The sequence below is a fragment of the Oryctolagus cuniculus genome, chromosome 7, assembly GCF_964237555.1.
Source record: "Oryctolagus cuniculus chromosome 7, mOryCun1.1, whole genome shotgun sequence".
In the NCBI taxonomy this organism is placed as follows: Eukaryota; Metazoa; Chordata; class Mammalia; order Lagomorpha; family Leporidae; genus Oryctolagus; species Oryctolagus cuniculus.
Window position 1 is genome coordinate 70,652,736 of NC_091438.1, and position 16,397 is coordinate 70,669,132.

General features: G+C 43.2%; 1 protein-coding gene across 3 annotated transcripts in view; it reads right to left on the reverse strand.

Moving 5' to 3' along the window:
• PALMD (palmdelphin) overlaps nucleotides 1-13,494 on the reverse strand; it is a 70,223-nt gene extending 56,729 nt beyond the window's left edge. Inside the window, exons 1-2 of one of the 3 annotated variants that reach the window (XM_070077994.1) lie at nucleotides 13,244-13,494; nucleotides 12,445-13,007 (exon numbers count right to left, since the gene is read on the reverse strand). In XM_070077994.1, coding sequence (XP_069934095.1) covers nucleotides 12,445-12,489 — 45 coding nt within the window. In that variant the 5' untranslated portion in view covers nucleotides 12,490-13,007; nucleotides 13,244-13,494. Of the gene's footprint in view, nucleotides 1-7,951; nucleotides 8,014-12,444 lie in introns of all 3 variants that reach the window. The other 2 variants (XM_070077995.1, XM_008264830.4) reach the window with 2 other exon arrangements.
• Between the last annotated feature and the right edge of the window lie 2,903 nt (nucleotides 13,495-16,397).

Genomic DNA, 16,397 nt, shown 5'->3' on the forward strand with positions numbered 1-16,397 from the left:
GAGCCAGGAGCTCTGGGTCTCTCAAATGGGTTCAGGAGTCCAGGGATTTGGGCCATATTCTGTGACTTTCTCAGGTGCATTTGCAAGGAGCTGGATTGGAAGTGGGGCAGCCAGGACTTGATCCAGCACCCATATGGGATGCTGGAGCTGCAGGCAGTGGCTTAACCTGCTGTGCCACAGTGCCCAGCCCTGTTATCTAAGGTTTTATCAAAGAATTCCTTCCTTTGGATCCAGGATGTAATTTTTATGATTTACCCATTTTTAAAATGTATGCTAAGGTCTGGTTCCAGGTTATCCATCTAGTTCCCTAATTATTGATTTTGGTACAAATAAATTAACCTTTTATTGAGCAAATTTTTCTTCATTGCTGTTATCAGAAATGCCTTAATTGATAGCAATAATTCATTTTTACAGGTGGACTTTAGAATACTTTCATTAAATTTCAGTGTAAACAAAATCAATTCCTAGTCCCTTCTCATTCTCCAACAAATTCTAAAAAACCAACCAGCTGGTGCTATGGTATAGTAGGTTAATTCTCCCTCTATGGAGCCCGCATCCCATATGGGTGCCAGTTCAAGTTCTGGCTGCTCCTCTTCTGATCCAGCTCTCTGCTATGGCCTGGGAAAGCAGTAGAAGATGGCCCAAGTGCTTGTGGTCCCTGTACCCATGTGGAAGACCCAAAAGAAGCTCCTGGCTCCTGGCTTTGGATTAGCTCAGCTCTGGCCATTGTGTCTAGGGAGTGAACCAGTAGATGATAGTAGACTGTTTTCTCTGTCTCTCTCTCTCACTGTCTGTAACTCTACCTCTCACATAAATAAATAAATAAATAAATATCTTTAAAAAATAAAAAAAACCAATGAAATAAAAAAATATATGTATGTAAAAACTACACACTTTGACAGAATTTTAAAAAGTTACTTTTTAACAATAATGATCAGTATCCAGAAATAATCAGGCTGATAATGTTATGTATGATTTCTAGCTGCATGATATAGGATAGTTCACAAAACAGATTATTTTTACATGTTTAGTAATATGATATTTCTTGTAATATATCTTGAACATAATGTACTGTGCTATTATTCTAATTACTTTAAATAGATGCATGCTATTGCATCGCATAACATCAGATGTTTTTTATTTTTCATTTAAGAGGCATAGAGAAAGAAAGGGAGAGGGAGCGAGAAAGACAGTGGGAAAGGGCAACAGGAAGAATGAGTCACCATCCTCTGATTCACTCCTTTTTTTTTTGAAAGGCAGAGTTAGACAGTGAGAGAGAGACAGAGAGAAAGGTCTTCCTTTTTCCGTTGGTTCACCCCCCATGTGGCCGCTATGGCTGGCGTGCTGCGGCTGGTGCACCACGCTGATCCGAAGGCAGGAGCCAGGTGCTTCTCCTGGTCTCCCATGGGGTGCAGGGCCCAAGCACTTGGGCCATCCTCCACTGCACTCCCGGGCCACAGCAGAGAGCTGGACTGGAAGAGGAGCAACCAGGACAGAATCCAGTGCCCCGACTGGGACTAGAACCCAGTGTGCCAGCACCGCAGGCGGAGGGTTAGCCGAGTGAGCTGCAGTGCCAGCCCTGATTCACTCCTTAAATGTCCACAAAGGCTGGGGCTAGACAAGGTCAAACCCAGGAGGTATAAACTCAGGCCGGGTTTTCTGCATGAGTGGCGGGGAGCCAACTAGTGGAGCCATCTCCTACTGCCTCACAGAGTCTGCATTAGGATGCTGGAAACAGGACCTTGAGCCAGCACTGGAATCCAGATGTTCTAATAGCAGATGCAGGTGTCTCAACCCAGTGTCTTAACCACTGGGCCAAATACCTGGTCCCAGTATTTGAACAACGAATTTGTTTCCACTTTTGCCCTACAAGAAATGACTGTTACGTTATGAACACCTCATCTTCATATGCATTTCTTATTTTTCTTCAGTACATGTTCTTTGTAATGAAATTCTAGGTGAGGGGCCAGCGCTGTGGGTCATTCGGTTAATCCTCCATCTGCGGCACTGGCATCCCATATAGGTGCCTGGTTCTATTCCCAGTTGCTCCTCTTCCAGTCCAGCTCTCTGCTGTGGCCCGGGAGGGTAGAGGAGGATGGCCCAAGTCCTTGGGACCCTGCACCTGCCTGGGGGACCAGGAGGAGTTGCCTGGCTCCTGGCTTCGGCTTGGTGCTGTGGCGGCCATTTGGGGAGTGAACCAATGGAAGGAAGACCGTTCTCTCTGTCTCTCTCTCACTGTCTAAACACTACCTGTCAAATAAATTAAAAAAAAAAAAAGGAAATTCTAGGTGAAAGAACAAAGCAATGTTTCAAAAAATATTATTTATTTTCACTTTATCTAAAAGAGTGAGAGAATGAGAGAGATTGAGAGAGAGAGAAAGAGAGATAGAGAGAGAGAACTCTTCCATCCATTGATCCACTGATTCACTCCCTAAATGCCTGCAACAGCCAAGGCTGGGCTAAGCCAAAGCCAGTAGCCCAGAGCTCAATTCAGGTCTTCCGTGTGAGTAGCAGGGACCCAAGTACAACTGCCTCCCAAGGTGTGCAAGAGTAGTAAGCTGGATGAGAAGCAGAAGAGCTGAGACTTGAACCAGGCACTCCGATATAAGATATGGGTGTCCTAAGCAACTCCTTAACCACTGTGACCAACACTCACTCCAGAGAGCAGTGTTTGAGTTTTCTTATGCCTGTTGCTAAATTGTCCTTTTTTTATGACTATTCTTTCACAAGCAATGAATGAGAATGTTTCCTTAAAGATTTAGATTGGAATTACATTAAACTTATAATAAGTTTGGAATTATATGATAGCTTTTCTATATTCAAACTACACATCCAGAAACACTGTGCCTCTGTAGTCACATATATCATGCCAGTTAACAGTTTCCTTATATAAATGCTGCAATGTCCTTAGTGGGTTTAAAAACATAAAAACTTCTTCATATATATAAATCTGGCACATTTCCTTTTGAGGATTATTTTAGGTTTCAACATTTTAAAAATTTTGTAACTATTAGAAATGGGATATTTTTACAATTTTTTTCTAATTTTTGTTTTTCAGAAAGTGATTGATTTTTGTATATTCATTGTGTATCTGAAGTTTCAAATTCTTATTCTTAAGTTTAGAGACAGTGGTGCTGAGAACTAGAGAATTTATTAACTTTCTTGAGTTACATGGTTAGTCCAGCAGTGGAAAATACGTTGAGCCTAATTTTCTGTATCACTAAGGGGTATGCTTTTTCTGTCACATGTTTTGATCCCCAAATATGTCAGAAGTACAATTCCCCAAATGACAGGTGTTTAGCACTAAAGATCTCTGTTAGAGCTCTGTTCAACTCCCAGCACCAGCTTTTCAGTGGTGCGGAATGACCTGTGATCTGAAGAATGACCGAAATTCAGAAGCCAATGGCAGATGTCTTCAGTGGCCAACGTCACAATGATTGGGCAGAAGTTGAAGAAAGCCAGATTCTGGCACATCCTGTCAGAACCCTTAGTGCAGAATGCTGTTCTCAAGTGGACCTGGGTACTGATTCACCTGCTGTTGAAAGTGTTTGAGGAAAAGCTGGGTAGGTAGCTCTTGAGCATGATGTAAAGAGGATGGAAAGGTGAGCAAAGAGAGCACTGAATTTTCACCCGGTAATTTGAGTATATCTGCACCTTGCTTTGAAATATACCACTTCTGAAGTTAACCATAGGCATGGGGTGTGGTTATCACTGGGACTTATGGGTGAATGGAAAAACACAAATTTCTAAACTGCATTTGATATAATAACTTCTCAACCTTAGAACAAATTCGTGGAGATCTCTAAGAAGAATCCACTTCGTGTTCTATTCTTTCATTCCCTTGTCTATCTTTTGTTGTTTATTCTAATGAATAGTAATAAAACAAACAAGATAAGGATAAACAACAAACACAAAACAAACCCCTGAATCATCAAGAGAGGATATGAAACTTGGCCAGTCTTGAGTGAGAAAAAAAGCAAGACAGAAACAGAACTTGTTAGCAGGCCAGGCAATCGTAAGATTTCCCTCCCTATGAGACTGATTGTACTTTTTCCTTCAGTCATTCAGGATGAATGAGTATTGGGTACCCCAGCTAGCGCAGATCTCATGAAAGAGGAGCCATGAAAGATGGGAAGATGTCTTTGCCTTGAGAAGCTCTGTTCAGATGAAGAGCGTGTGTAGTGAAGTGGGGGTGACAAGGGTTTGGGTCTGAAAATGACTGCTTCCATCCTAACCTTCTTGAAATAATAAGTATTTCTGACATGCTGCCAGTCTGTTCTCACCCACTTCTACTCCTGGGGAATGTGGGTGGAACCTGCCATGGTGGAGGATGGATTTCGGCTAGAAAATGTGGGTGATGGGGAACTTCCGAACATTCTGCTTTTGTTCCACTTCAAACTCCATTCATAACAGTGAATAACAAAAACCTGAAATAGTTCTCAACGAGTGTTTCTACTTGATGTTTAAAATAATTTTTTGTGATTTTGTGATCAGAGAATCTGATGAGCAGAGGAGTGGATTCAGATTCCATCATTTAATCCCTTAACTTTTCCTGGGCTTAGATTATCCACATGTAAAATGGCAATGGTAACACCTGCTTTGAGGAAACTCATAGGACAGGACAAATGAAAGAAAGAATGTGAAAGTTATGTTTTGTGAAGTGTAAGTGCTCTATAAGAACAGCTTCTGTTGTTGTTGGTAATGACAGAATTCTTTTGCTAAAGAAATGTCTTTTATATTCTAGATTTGCTTGCAGAGAGTGATCATGAAGAGCTGCTGTATTTTATGTGTGTTGCATTACTCTATGTCAGTCACTAACTTAGTTACACATTGCAAAATTGCTGCTTAGGACAGAAGCCAATTCTGATTTCTGTTCAGAGCTTCAGGGGATAGGGATAGCTTAGTTCAGCATCTTCAACGGCCTGACTGAATTCTCTGTCCCAGGGTTTTTTGTTAGAACAGTTAAGTGCAAATCTCACTCAAACTACTTTCGTGGTAAATTAGGAAGGTACTCTTCCCAAATGGTTTTAGATGAAGGAATTTTTTTTTTTAAGAAAAGCTATGAAAGCAATTTTGATGTTGAGAACAACTCTTATATCTGGATAATCCTTTTCCCATGTGTTTTCTTCATCTAATTTTTAAAAAAAGATTTATTTATTTATTTGAGAGGCAGAGTTACAGACAGAGAGAGGTCTTCCTTATGATAGTTCACTCCCCACATGGCCACAGTGGCTGGAGGTTGGCCAATGTGAAGCCAGGAGCCAGGGGTTTCTTCCAGATCTCTCGCATGGGTGGAAGAGCCCAAGGACTTGGGACATCTTCCACTGTTTTCCCAAGCCACTTTTCCCCAGAGCTGTATCAGAAGTGGAACAGCTGGGACTCGAACCAGTGCCCACATGGGAAGCAAGTGCTGGAGGCTTAACCCACTATGCCACAGTGCCAGCCCCAAGGGAACTTAAGGCAGTTAATTTTCATGGAGACTCTTCCCCAAATGACATGACTACCATTTAAAGAAATTAAAATTCTTATTTTATTTTCAGAGAAGTGAGGCAGCTTGAGACTGGAGACTGGGAAGTAGGAGTCCTGCTTCAGTTTTAGCACAGCTTGAGGCTGCATTTGTTTAGACTCCATTACACATAGCTGCTTACACCCTAATTTGCTCTGACCACAGCTTTCTAAAGAAGTAGTATTTTTTCCTTTTGAGCATTCAGTAATGCTCAAAAAAGTTTACAGGAACCCTTGTCAGTAGAGGAGAGAACAAAGTAGCATTATCACTGTCAAGCACACTGGAAAAACCTTTCCCTGTTATCAAAAAACAGTTTCCTTAATGAGCTATCAAATTATTACTCCTCATCACATGATCTCCTTTATGGGTGGGCTATTATGTTTGGCAAAGAAAGGTGGCGTGGCACATTTGTTTGAAGAACCCTTTTGCTTGCTGGAAGAAACATGTAATCTTGGTGTAGCACTGTGGAAAATTGTATGGAACCTTAGTTGTGTGACTCTTCTGGCACTGGGTTGCTTTGTATTGAATTGAACGCTCCATCTTGTACCATCTTCATGTTGTTGTCTTTATGCTCATGACAATTTGGAAGCTGTTCCTGTAATTAAGTCTTAACCACGAGGTATGTTGGCTAACAATGGTGCATTATGTGTTTTTTAGACACTAACACTTTGTTTTTAAGATTTAATTGTATTTATTTGAAGGAGAGAGAGAGAGAGAGAGAGAGAGAGAGAGAGAGGTCTTCCATCTGCTGGTTCACTCCCCAGATAGCCACAACGGCCAGAGCAGGGCCAGTCCGAAGCCAGCAGCCAGGAGCTTCCTGCAGGTCTCCCACGCTGGTGCAGAGGCCCGAGGACTTGGGCCATCTTTCACTGTTTTTCCAGGCCATAGCAGAGAGCTGGATCGAACGAGGACAACCAGGACATGAGCTGGAGCCTATAGGGATGCTGGCACCACAGGTGGAAGCTTATCCTACTGCACCACAGCGCTGGCCCCTAGGCACTAGCACTTTAAGAAGTGCACAGAACTCTAAATACTACAGTGATGCAAACACACATTAAAGTATACATTTGGTCAAGATCCTGACTAGCGTGCTGTTTTCACACTCTCATTTGTGCAGGTAGACTGAATAGAGAGCAGTACATATCGCTGGCCTGGAATATGGAAGCAGGGCTGGCTTCCTGGGCACGTCACCTGGGAGGCAGAGAGGGGATCATGCTTAGAAGGGCCCAGCACTTAGCCAAATGCTCTGATGTCACCATCTTGAAGCTTTGAATACTGTTTGAATGAGGATCTCCACATTTCTGTTGAGTACCAGTCCCCACAAATTATGTCACTGCTTTTCAGTTATTAATTGTCTTATTGATTGTTCGGAAATCCCAGATATTGGCAAAACAGAAAGGAAGTGGCAAATGCCCAGTGACTGGGAACATGTGCTAAAGAAATAACTGGAACCCATCTGTGTTTGTGTTATGTTTTAATATCGGTCTTTGTACTTCTCAAAGACTTCTGTTTTATGTAAAGAAATTCCTGCCTACTAAATTCCTACAGTTACAAGTCAATAAAATATTCTTTGGGAGTGCAAAGAAATAGGGAGTGGATCCGAGGCAATGTGAGAGCTCATTATGGTTCTGCGTCATGAGCAGCTTTGGCTGGCAAACCTGGCTCTGTTGCTCAGATTCCAGCGTCAGGACTTTCTATGGCTCCTCTCCAGAGGCCGTTCTAGGCAGGTGCTTGCGCTTGTGATTACTGCCGTTGTCTAACGTTTGACAGAGCTCGCCTCGTTCATGGGTGCATTCAAACGTCACCTTCTCCTTGCAGCCTACCCTGACTACTCTACTTAAAACTGCAACTGTGGGGAGCAATCCGGACTAGACTAAGTTACTCGAATTAGGACTTATTCTATGCATCTGCTCTCCCACAATATGGCGCTGGGAGAGAAGTAAACAGCTTCCGCACAGCTGCCTCCAGTTCAACCAATTAACTGTAGGACTTGCTCCTGATTGGAGAGCAGCGTACTCAGCCGAGTTGGGATTGGCGGAGGAGGACTATAAAGGAGGAGAGAGACGGCATGCACCAGGAACATCTATGGGGAACATCTAAGGGGAACAGCTGTGCAGCCCCCGAGAGAGCCGGCCGGCGGTGTGCCGCTCCCCTGCGGAAGTGGGGAATGTGGCCAGGGGGAACTGCCCTTCCACGGAGGTGGAAGGGATAGTAGCCAACCCGGGAAGAACCAGCAGCAAACCCGGGGAGGGCCGAGCAGACGAAAGAACAGCGCAGGGTCCTGTGTCGTTCCTCCACGAAGAGGGGGAGCGACAGCAACTGTCCCTAAAGCCTACATTCCTGATTTTCCATTGTTTCATTCCTTTTCATGTAAATGCATAAAGCTTGTGGGAGCTGGCATTCTGGGGGCAGCAGGTTAAGCTGCCACCTGTGACTCTGGCTTACCCTATGAGTGCTGGTTGGAGTCCTGGCTGCTCCACTTCTGATTCAGCTCCTTGCTAATGTGCCTGAGAAAGAAGCAAAAGATGATCCACGTGCTTTGGCCCCTTCCACCCATGTGGGAGACCTGGATGGAGTGCCAGCTTTTGGGTTTCAAACTGGCCCAGTCCTGGCCTTTGCTGCTATTTGGGAGGGCTGGTGGACCAGTGGATGGAAGATGTCTCTGTCTTTTCCTCTCTGCAACTTTGTCTTTCAAGCAAATAAATAAATTTTGTTTATTTATTTATTTATTTATTTTTTACAGGCAGAGTGGACAGTGAGAGAGAGAGAAAGACAGAGAGAAAGGTCTTCCTTTGCCGTTGGTTCACCCTCCAATGGCCGCCGCAGGCGGTGCGCTGTGGCTGGCGCACCGCGCTGATCCGAAGCCAGGAGCCCGGTGCTTCTCCTGGTCTCCCATGGGGTGCAGGGCCCAAGCACTTGGGCCATCCTCCACTGCCTTCCCGGGCCACAGCAGAGAGCTGGCCTGGAAGAGGGGCAACCAGGACAGAATCCGGTGCCCCGACTGGGACTAGAACCCGGTGTGCCAGCGCTGCTAGGTAGAGGATTAGCCTATTGAGCTGCGGCACCAGCAATAAATAAATTTTAAAAATGCCTAAGGCTGAGTACATTAATTAAAGAAAGGCAGGGTAGAATGAATTGATGACACACAGTCCTGACCGTTAGAGGTAAGCTCTGTCGGAAATAGAAGCATCAGCTTTCTTCTGACCTTTCTTCTCAGTGGGCTGTGTTCTCTGAGAACTGATTCTGGTTCTTGGAATTATTCTGAGCTCGCTCCTCAAACAGCACTGCTTTTGTGTGTCTATGATCTCTGGACACTTTAAGATCACGGAGGTTTCCAGGTTGAGCATCCCCCTGTTCGTTAGCAATGGAGATAAGAATAGAGGAGGATGGCGAAAGTGCATAGAATGTTACTCAGGCCCAGGGGATCTTTCTATTTTTGGGGATCTACCTGGGCCTTTCCTACTTCTCCGTGTTGAACCAGCTCGTCTGCAGAGAGGAACTCCACAGGGATCACTCTCAGTGACACATCCAGTGTTCCTTCTCACCCACCTGGAGACAGTGGGATCATCAGTCCCAGTAATGTCACAAGTGAATTCCAAATTATTACTCTACTTCAACAGCTCCTTCTGTGTAAAAATCAGCTGTTTGTTAAAATATGAACTAATGTGACAAGAGTACAAACAGACTTTAAAAGATAAAACATACTATTTTATCAGTTTTATGGGGCCCGGCGTCGTTGATGTAACAGGTTAAGCTGATGCCTGAAGTGCAGGTATCTCATATGGACACCAGTTCGAGACCCTACTACTCCACTTCTGATCCAGCTCTCTGCTAATGGCCTAGGAAAGCAGTGGAAGATAGCCCAAGTCCTTGGGTCCCTGCACTCATGTGGGAGACCCCAGTGAAACTCTTGACTCCTGGCTTTAGCCTGGCCCAGCTCTGGCCGTTGTGGCCATTTGAGGAGGGATCTAGTGGATGGAAGATTTCTATCTCTTCCTTTCTCTGTAACTCGACCTCTCAAATAAATATAATAAATCTTCAAAAAGGTTTAATCGGTTTGCAGCAGCTTTTTGTATTATTTTTGAAAATGGAACTCTCTGATACAGGGATACTTTGATCTTTAGTTTGTTAAAGGAAGAATTGGTATAAGTCATGGAAGTAAATAATTACATTAATTAGAATCTCTATTTAGTACACTCTAAATAGCACATTTAAAAAATGTCTTTGTGTATGCTCATAATTTTGCCTTTATCCTCTGTAAGCCTTTGAGCAGACTTATGAGTAAATGAAAATTTAGTTTGCTGCTAGGAGAAATGAATGGCACCATCACAGTGAGTCAGCTTTCAATTTGAGAGCCTATGTGCCACATCCCATCTACTTAATATATTTTTCATCTTTTTTTTTTTAAAGAAAAGGAAGATGTGCACTTAGTTCTGTAACATTGTAGGCATGTATATTTATTTTTTTCAGTTTGTTGCAGTGGAGATCATTATTTTTTAGACACTTAGACTAGGTAGAAAAAATACAATAGCAAAAATTATTTTATTTCTCAACCAGGAATTGAGGGATTACATTTTAATATAGAAGTCAAATAGGTTGGCAAGTGTAAAAGTTTTTTGTTTCCAAAGTGAAGTCTGGGAGTTGCTGTGTTTGCAACGTTAGGCAGTTGCCTTCTGATTTGTTCTTCAAGTATTTGAAAATTATTTCAGAGTAGGAAAATAGGAGGAAAGTAAAATGAGAAGCTTGTCTTTGCGTTTTTAGTATAGTTAGATATTCTGAAGATTTCAAGAGCTTCCAAAAAATGAAGTAGTCCCTGTAAGACTGGAGATGATGTGTTTGTCACTTTCCCAAGGGAACAGAGAGTAGCTGAGGCAGCTTCCTGGGTAAGGCAAGGGTGGAGAAAGCTGGCATTTCCCAGGGTGCTCAGGAGGGAGGAGGGTGGATGTGTTGTTTCCATGGACACATCACTGCTCCATTTTCCCTCTGGTGGTGACAAATGTGACTGGATTTAGCCTGGTGAGGTGTGGGCTAGTGGAAATTCATTCCCATAAACCTTTTCCATTTTTTCCCTACAACTTCATGCAAGTGTATTACTTCTAGGCTAGAGTTAACATTATGTTCTTTGGAGATTTGCTTAATTTCTTCTGATGGGGGGGGGCGTGTTCACACCAATGGAACAATGGGAAAAGCAGTTTTCTTCTTTATCATTAAAAAAGCACCATCTGTATATTCAAGAACCACCTTATCTCTCACGGCTGCTTTTAAGACATTACAACCGTCATTCTGTCTCTGCTTGTTTTGGGAACTCAGTGAACATTTCTAGTTCCCCTGAACACCTGTTCACAGCCATAACTTTGGAACATGTGCTGCTGCAGTAAGAGTTACAAGGTGCTCTGGAGGTAACAAGGACTTAGGTAAGAGAGTGTCCCAACCCCAAAAGGAAAACGGGGAACAAGGCTCTGTTTGCATGTTTCATCGGATGCATGATTTCACTGAGTTAATTAGGAGACAGCGGCACCAGAGAAAGAGTTGTGACCACAGAACTCACACAATCTAATAAAGTAACCTTTAGACAACAGCTGTAATGTAAAAGGCCAGGCCAAAAACAATAGAGCAGGGCCCAGTTCCTGTCCTTTAAAGTAGGACAGCTGAAATGCTGGTGGAGTTTAACATCAAAAAAGAACAGAACAAACAATCTAGACCAAGGTTCACTGAAGAAAGGAAAACGCAATAATTAGAAGTGAAGCATTTAAAAAAAGCATTGCCTTACCATAAAACTGCCAATCTTATCAATAGGCTTCTGGTTCCCTGCCACTGGCTAAGAAAACATTTCAACTTAACTGAATTCTCTCTGGATGGAACTGAGACATTATATTTATTTAATAGAAATTCTAAATGGGGATTAGAATCATTAGTCATACTATCAGAATCTGAAGAGCAAAGACGAATATACTTCCACTCACTCTGATTAAATTCGGTTTTCAAAAAGTATTCGACTTGTCATTTCTTCCTGACATCTCACTTTAGTGGTAGAGAAAACTGAGAAATTGCAACGTGGATTTTCAGAGATTTTTTTCTACTAAAAATTGTATCAAAAGTTATAGCTAATAATAAATATTCTGCCATGAAGTTCCAAGTTGATGCCAAATACAGCTTTTTATAAAATTAAAAAAAAAGATGGATCATTTAAGAAAAGTAATTCCTATCTTGCTTTGATTCTTTCCCAGAACAAATATTAGAAAAAATTCATCATTTTCTTTCCTGGTATTAAGAAAACATTTTCTAAATCCATCGCTTGCATGGCATTCCTCTCTGTCAGGGTCTTACTCAGTTTGTGACACTCTTGGAAACTGATAGCTGAGAATTAATCTGGTACATGCGTTTACTTAGTTTTCTCTTATTTTACGCTGAGCTTAAGCATACCAACATTCATTTTAATATTGTTAGGCTGTCTGGAAGATACTAGCAGTTTACAAGTAAAAAGTTTCAGGGGGTTTGTTTTATTGTTTTTCTCCCCCTTTAGAAAATTCTAACTTTGTGACACATTCAATGCTTTAAAAAAAAAAGTTTCCAAGCTGAGGACATGCTGGTTATAGTTCTGATCTGCTGTTTGAAGCTGAAGGAAAAACTCATTTCTATAGGAACCCAAAAGGTGAATGATCGTGAACCAAACTGCCTCAGAAGATTTGATTGCTCTGGAAACGCAGGCACAGCCTGTGAAAATCACTACATTTGCTGGGCACTCAGATTCCAACACCCAAGAGCTGCAAAGTGTCACAAGGGTTAAGAGAAGCAGAGACGTGACCGTGAAGGCTGACAAGTGCTGGTTTTCCTCTCTCAGGGGCTCAGCGGCAGGGCCGGTTCGCAGCGGTCTGCCGGTCTGCCTGCCGTTCCTCTAAGCAACCACCGTAATGAGTTATAACTGTAGGCAGACTTACTGTGATGGCCTGGAGTCGTCCCTTCACCAGCTCAGCTTCTTCCATTCTGAAAGTCAAGGGCAGGCAGACGCTGAAGGACGTCCAAAGCTACCATAAATCAAGAAGCCTCCTTGGGGAGAGGAGCAGGGGTGACGGAAGAGAGGCAGGGAGAAATCCACTCTTTTCACGCGTGGAGAAAGGGAGAAATTCTCGACTTGTCAGGAGCGTCTCTGAGCAGATGCACGGATCAGGCCAGACAGACACATGTAATGAGGGTGTGCTGGGGAGGCAGACGCTGAGGCTGCTGGCACGAGTTGACTGACAAGTTTGAACGGCAGCGGCACAAGCCCTTTTCCTTCAAGAGCTGCCAGCTCTTTGTTATAATGTGCACAGTTAGCAAGGCGCATTCTCTTATTAACTGTTCCTTACCCAAGCCAGTCTTTCCCAGGAGGGGCACAGGGAACCAAGGTGAAGAGGTTTCAATCAGCCTCTGCTGTGGCCGGGGCCCGTGTGTAGGGGTCTCCGCGTGTGTATGGATTAGTCATCCTGCACTCTGGCTCCAGAGTTCACAGACAGAGCCTCACCTGGATGGGGCAGAAATGGCAAGTCGCTGGTTTGCCTCTCTCCCTCTGATCGACTTTACACAGTAACAGAAATTCTATAGTTTAGAACTTCTTATAGTGGTAAATTTACCTTCGGCTGCCCTCCCCTTTCTCCCCTCCACGCCCCTCGCCCCTGCAGCTGGTTGCAAACTTTGGAAAGCTCTAGTTAACAGAGAAATCCCAGGTGCTACCGTGACCATTTGGAGAAGTTGGCTCACCAGGGCTTTGTACAGTGTGGTCTCAGCACCACATTGCACTCTTGATTGCTTGACTTGGCTTTTGATGGATAGCAGCTCTTTCTTGGACCTTGTTCAGAAATGACACTCTTGGATTCAGGAAAGTGCCCATTTTGCCCTCACTAGTTGTGCAAGAGGAAAGGGGCAAGCTTTGGGAGGTGTGGTGAGGCCATCTGTGATGGCCTGCAGCCTGGACCTGTGTGGACTTCCTTGCCCTTTGGAGAAGGGCAGTCAAGCCCGGTGGAACTTTCAGACCGAGCAGAGCCGGGAAGCTTTCCGATTGACTTTGTTTTCTTTTCCTCACCAGTTCTTTAATTAAATTTGGATGTAGTAAGCCCTAATTACCATCCACCTCATTATTACGTGTTTGGGAGCTATCAAGCCCTTTCATAACATTCATTCAGCTGATGAGATTAGGAGGACAACCCAAACATTGAACATATGGTTTAATTTCCTTTGCATTTTTGATCCTAGTCATAATAATAGCTACTATTTGTTAAGTGCTCTCCATAGGCAAATGCACTACATCCTATTTATCCTACAAGGTGCTGAGAGATAAGGGTAATGATCCCTATTTTAAAAATGAGGAAAGAGGTTCCAAGAGGTAATTTTGCCACATAGCTAATAAGTAGTGAAGCCAGCTGTCTGACGTGATAACAGCCACCCATCAAGCTATGCCCCAGGTCACAAGGCAAGGTGAGGCACAGGCGTCTTCATGAGAAGGAGTCACATGTCCAGCCTCCTCCTCCATCTCACTCCCAGAACAATTTCAGCTGGGAGTAGAACCCTCAGTCAGAGAATCCTTGGCGATCTCCTCTGGAGGAACTTAGAGGCCCTAGTGAAATAAAATTTCTCCATATTGTCGTTTGGATGAGCAGAAAACTCACAGCCTGAGTCAGCCCCCCTCAGGTGAAACCCACTGGTTTCCAGGGTCTGAAATAATGCTTGAGAGCAGTTCATCCTTGCTTGTCTACAAGACATGTTTGGGGAGACTAGATGACAACATGAGTGATTTGACGTGGGCCAAGTTTGATTACTATCGAATGCATATTTAACCTAAAACAATCAAACCTGCAAAAGTTTTGATGTTTTTCTGTAGATCTTGGCTGAAATCAAAGACGAGAGTGGTAGTGATAAATATCTCAGTTAAAATTGCGTATTTGCTGCTCAGAACAGATGGGCAGTCATCCAGTTATTGGTCTGGATCTTTTCCTAAAAACTATTTACCTCTTAAATCTCATTGTTGTTATGGGAAAACCCAAGGATTTTCGAATTTAGGAGAGGACAAGACAAAAGAAGAGGGTTGGGGAATTTAGGAGAGAGCAGGGTTGTGACAACGGGTTGGAATCATCATGTATTTTTTTGTTTGTCCAGCTGATAGTAATACTAATGATTCCTACTTTTTAAATAACACTATACATTTATTGAAGGCTATTTATTGATTTATTTTAATTTACTTATTTTAGATGCAGAGAGACAGAGAGCTCCCATTTGCTGGATTACTTCCCAAATGCTTGCAGCTGCCCCTGGCTTGGGCTCAAGCTTGGAGCTGGGAACTCAATCCAGATTTCCCACATAGGTGGCAAGGAACCAGTTACCCAAGCCATCACCTCCACCTCCCAGGGTCTACATTAGCATGAAACTGGAGTCTGGAGCCAGAGCTGGGTATCAAACCCAGACACTCTGATATGGGGTGCAGCCGACCCCAACTGGCGTCTCCACTGATAGACCAAATTACCTGTTCCTAATAATTGCCAATACTTTGAAGCATTTGCCATTCATTCATCCTATACATATTTATTGAGCAGCTGTGATGTGCTATGAGTTTGGGATTCATGGATGAAGAAAATTCCTGGAACTTTTAATTCTGGTAGGCAATCAAAGATAAATATAATGAGTACGCAAAACACTGTAGAGAAGATGGTTGTTATTCTGGGTCTTCTGAGAAACAAATGGCAAGATGGGTTAAATGTGCAGGATTTTCTTAGGAGAAAGGATTGTATGAGGAGGTGTGCAGACAGGCTGGAGCTGGGGAACTCTGGGAGATCCACGTGAACGAGAGCAGGAGGGAAAGACATGTGGAGAGAGCCCAGCCTGCTATACAATCTAAGAGAGACTGGCAAGGGCTTTGGAGCGTCTCGGAGCCAAAGTCAGCTGTTAGCGGTCCTGCATCTCCCAGGCATGTGCCAACATTAGCATTTCTGGGCCAGGATCAGGTTCAAACATTGGCTGGACAAAGCCTTTGGAAGCATGGGCCTTGATAAAAACACAGGGATGGATTTGGAGTGCGGCTTCTGTGACTCTTGGTCAATTGTGCTTCTGTAGTTGGATGTCTGAGAATGGACATTTCATGACTGCTTTAGTGATAAATACTAAAGAAAGGAGAAAGAGAAGGGAGGATAATAAAGACTGCTAAAGCATGGAAGGTTGTGATTCAGCACTGGGCCACTAAAGTAGACTAAATGAGAATGGGGCATTTGGACAAGGCCTTGACACAGAGGTGAGAGTTAACCATGAGGATACTGAGGGGCAAAGCGTGTCAAGAAAAGCCTGTGGGATCCCTGAAACACTTTAATTGATTAAACTTTGGGTATATTTTAGTCTTGTTTTAGAAACAACAGGTTTTCCTGAGATAGAGTATGGGGTTCAAGAGAAAGAGAGGATGTATCATAAATGAAAGACTCTTGACCTAAGCAGATAGAAATTGTCAACTGATACAGGGAAGTCAGTGAAACAGTTTTTTTTCTCTATCTTTCATTCTTTCTTCCTTCCTTTCTGGAGAGACAGATACTGATATCTCAGTTTGGATAAGTCAATTTCTTACCCAAATGGAGATATTGAGTAGGCAATTGGATATATAAATCTGGAGTTCACTAAAGAAATCTCAGATTTATAAAATGTTTTATATCTCTGGAAATAAGAAAGATCACAAAATATCTCCAATTATAGTTCATAAAGCAAAAAGTTTGGTGAACTTGTGTCCATTTAATGTTAGCCACTGAGGTGAGCATTTGCCTCAACAGTTCCATGTTGCTTGGAATGCCCACATCCCATATCTGAGTGCCTAGCTTGATTCCTGGCTCCACTTCTGATCCAGTGAGTCAGGTGTGGCTTAACTCACTGCTTCACAGTGCTG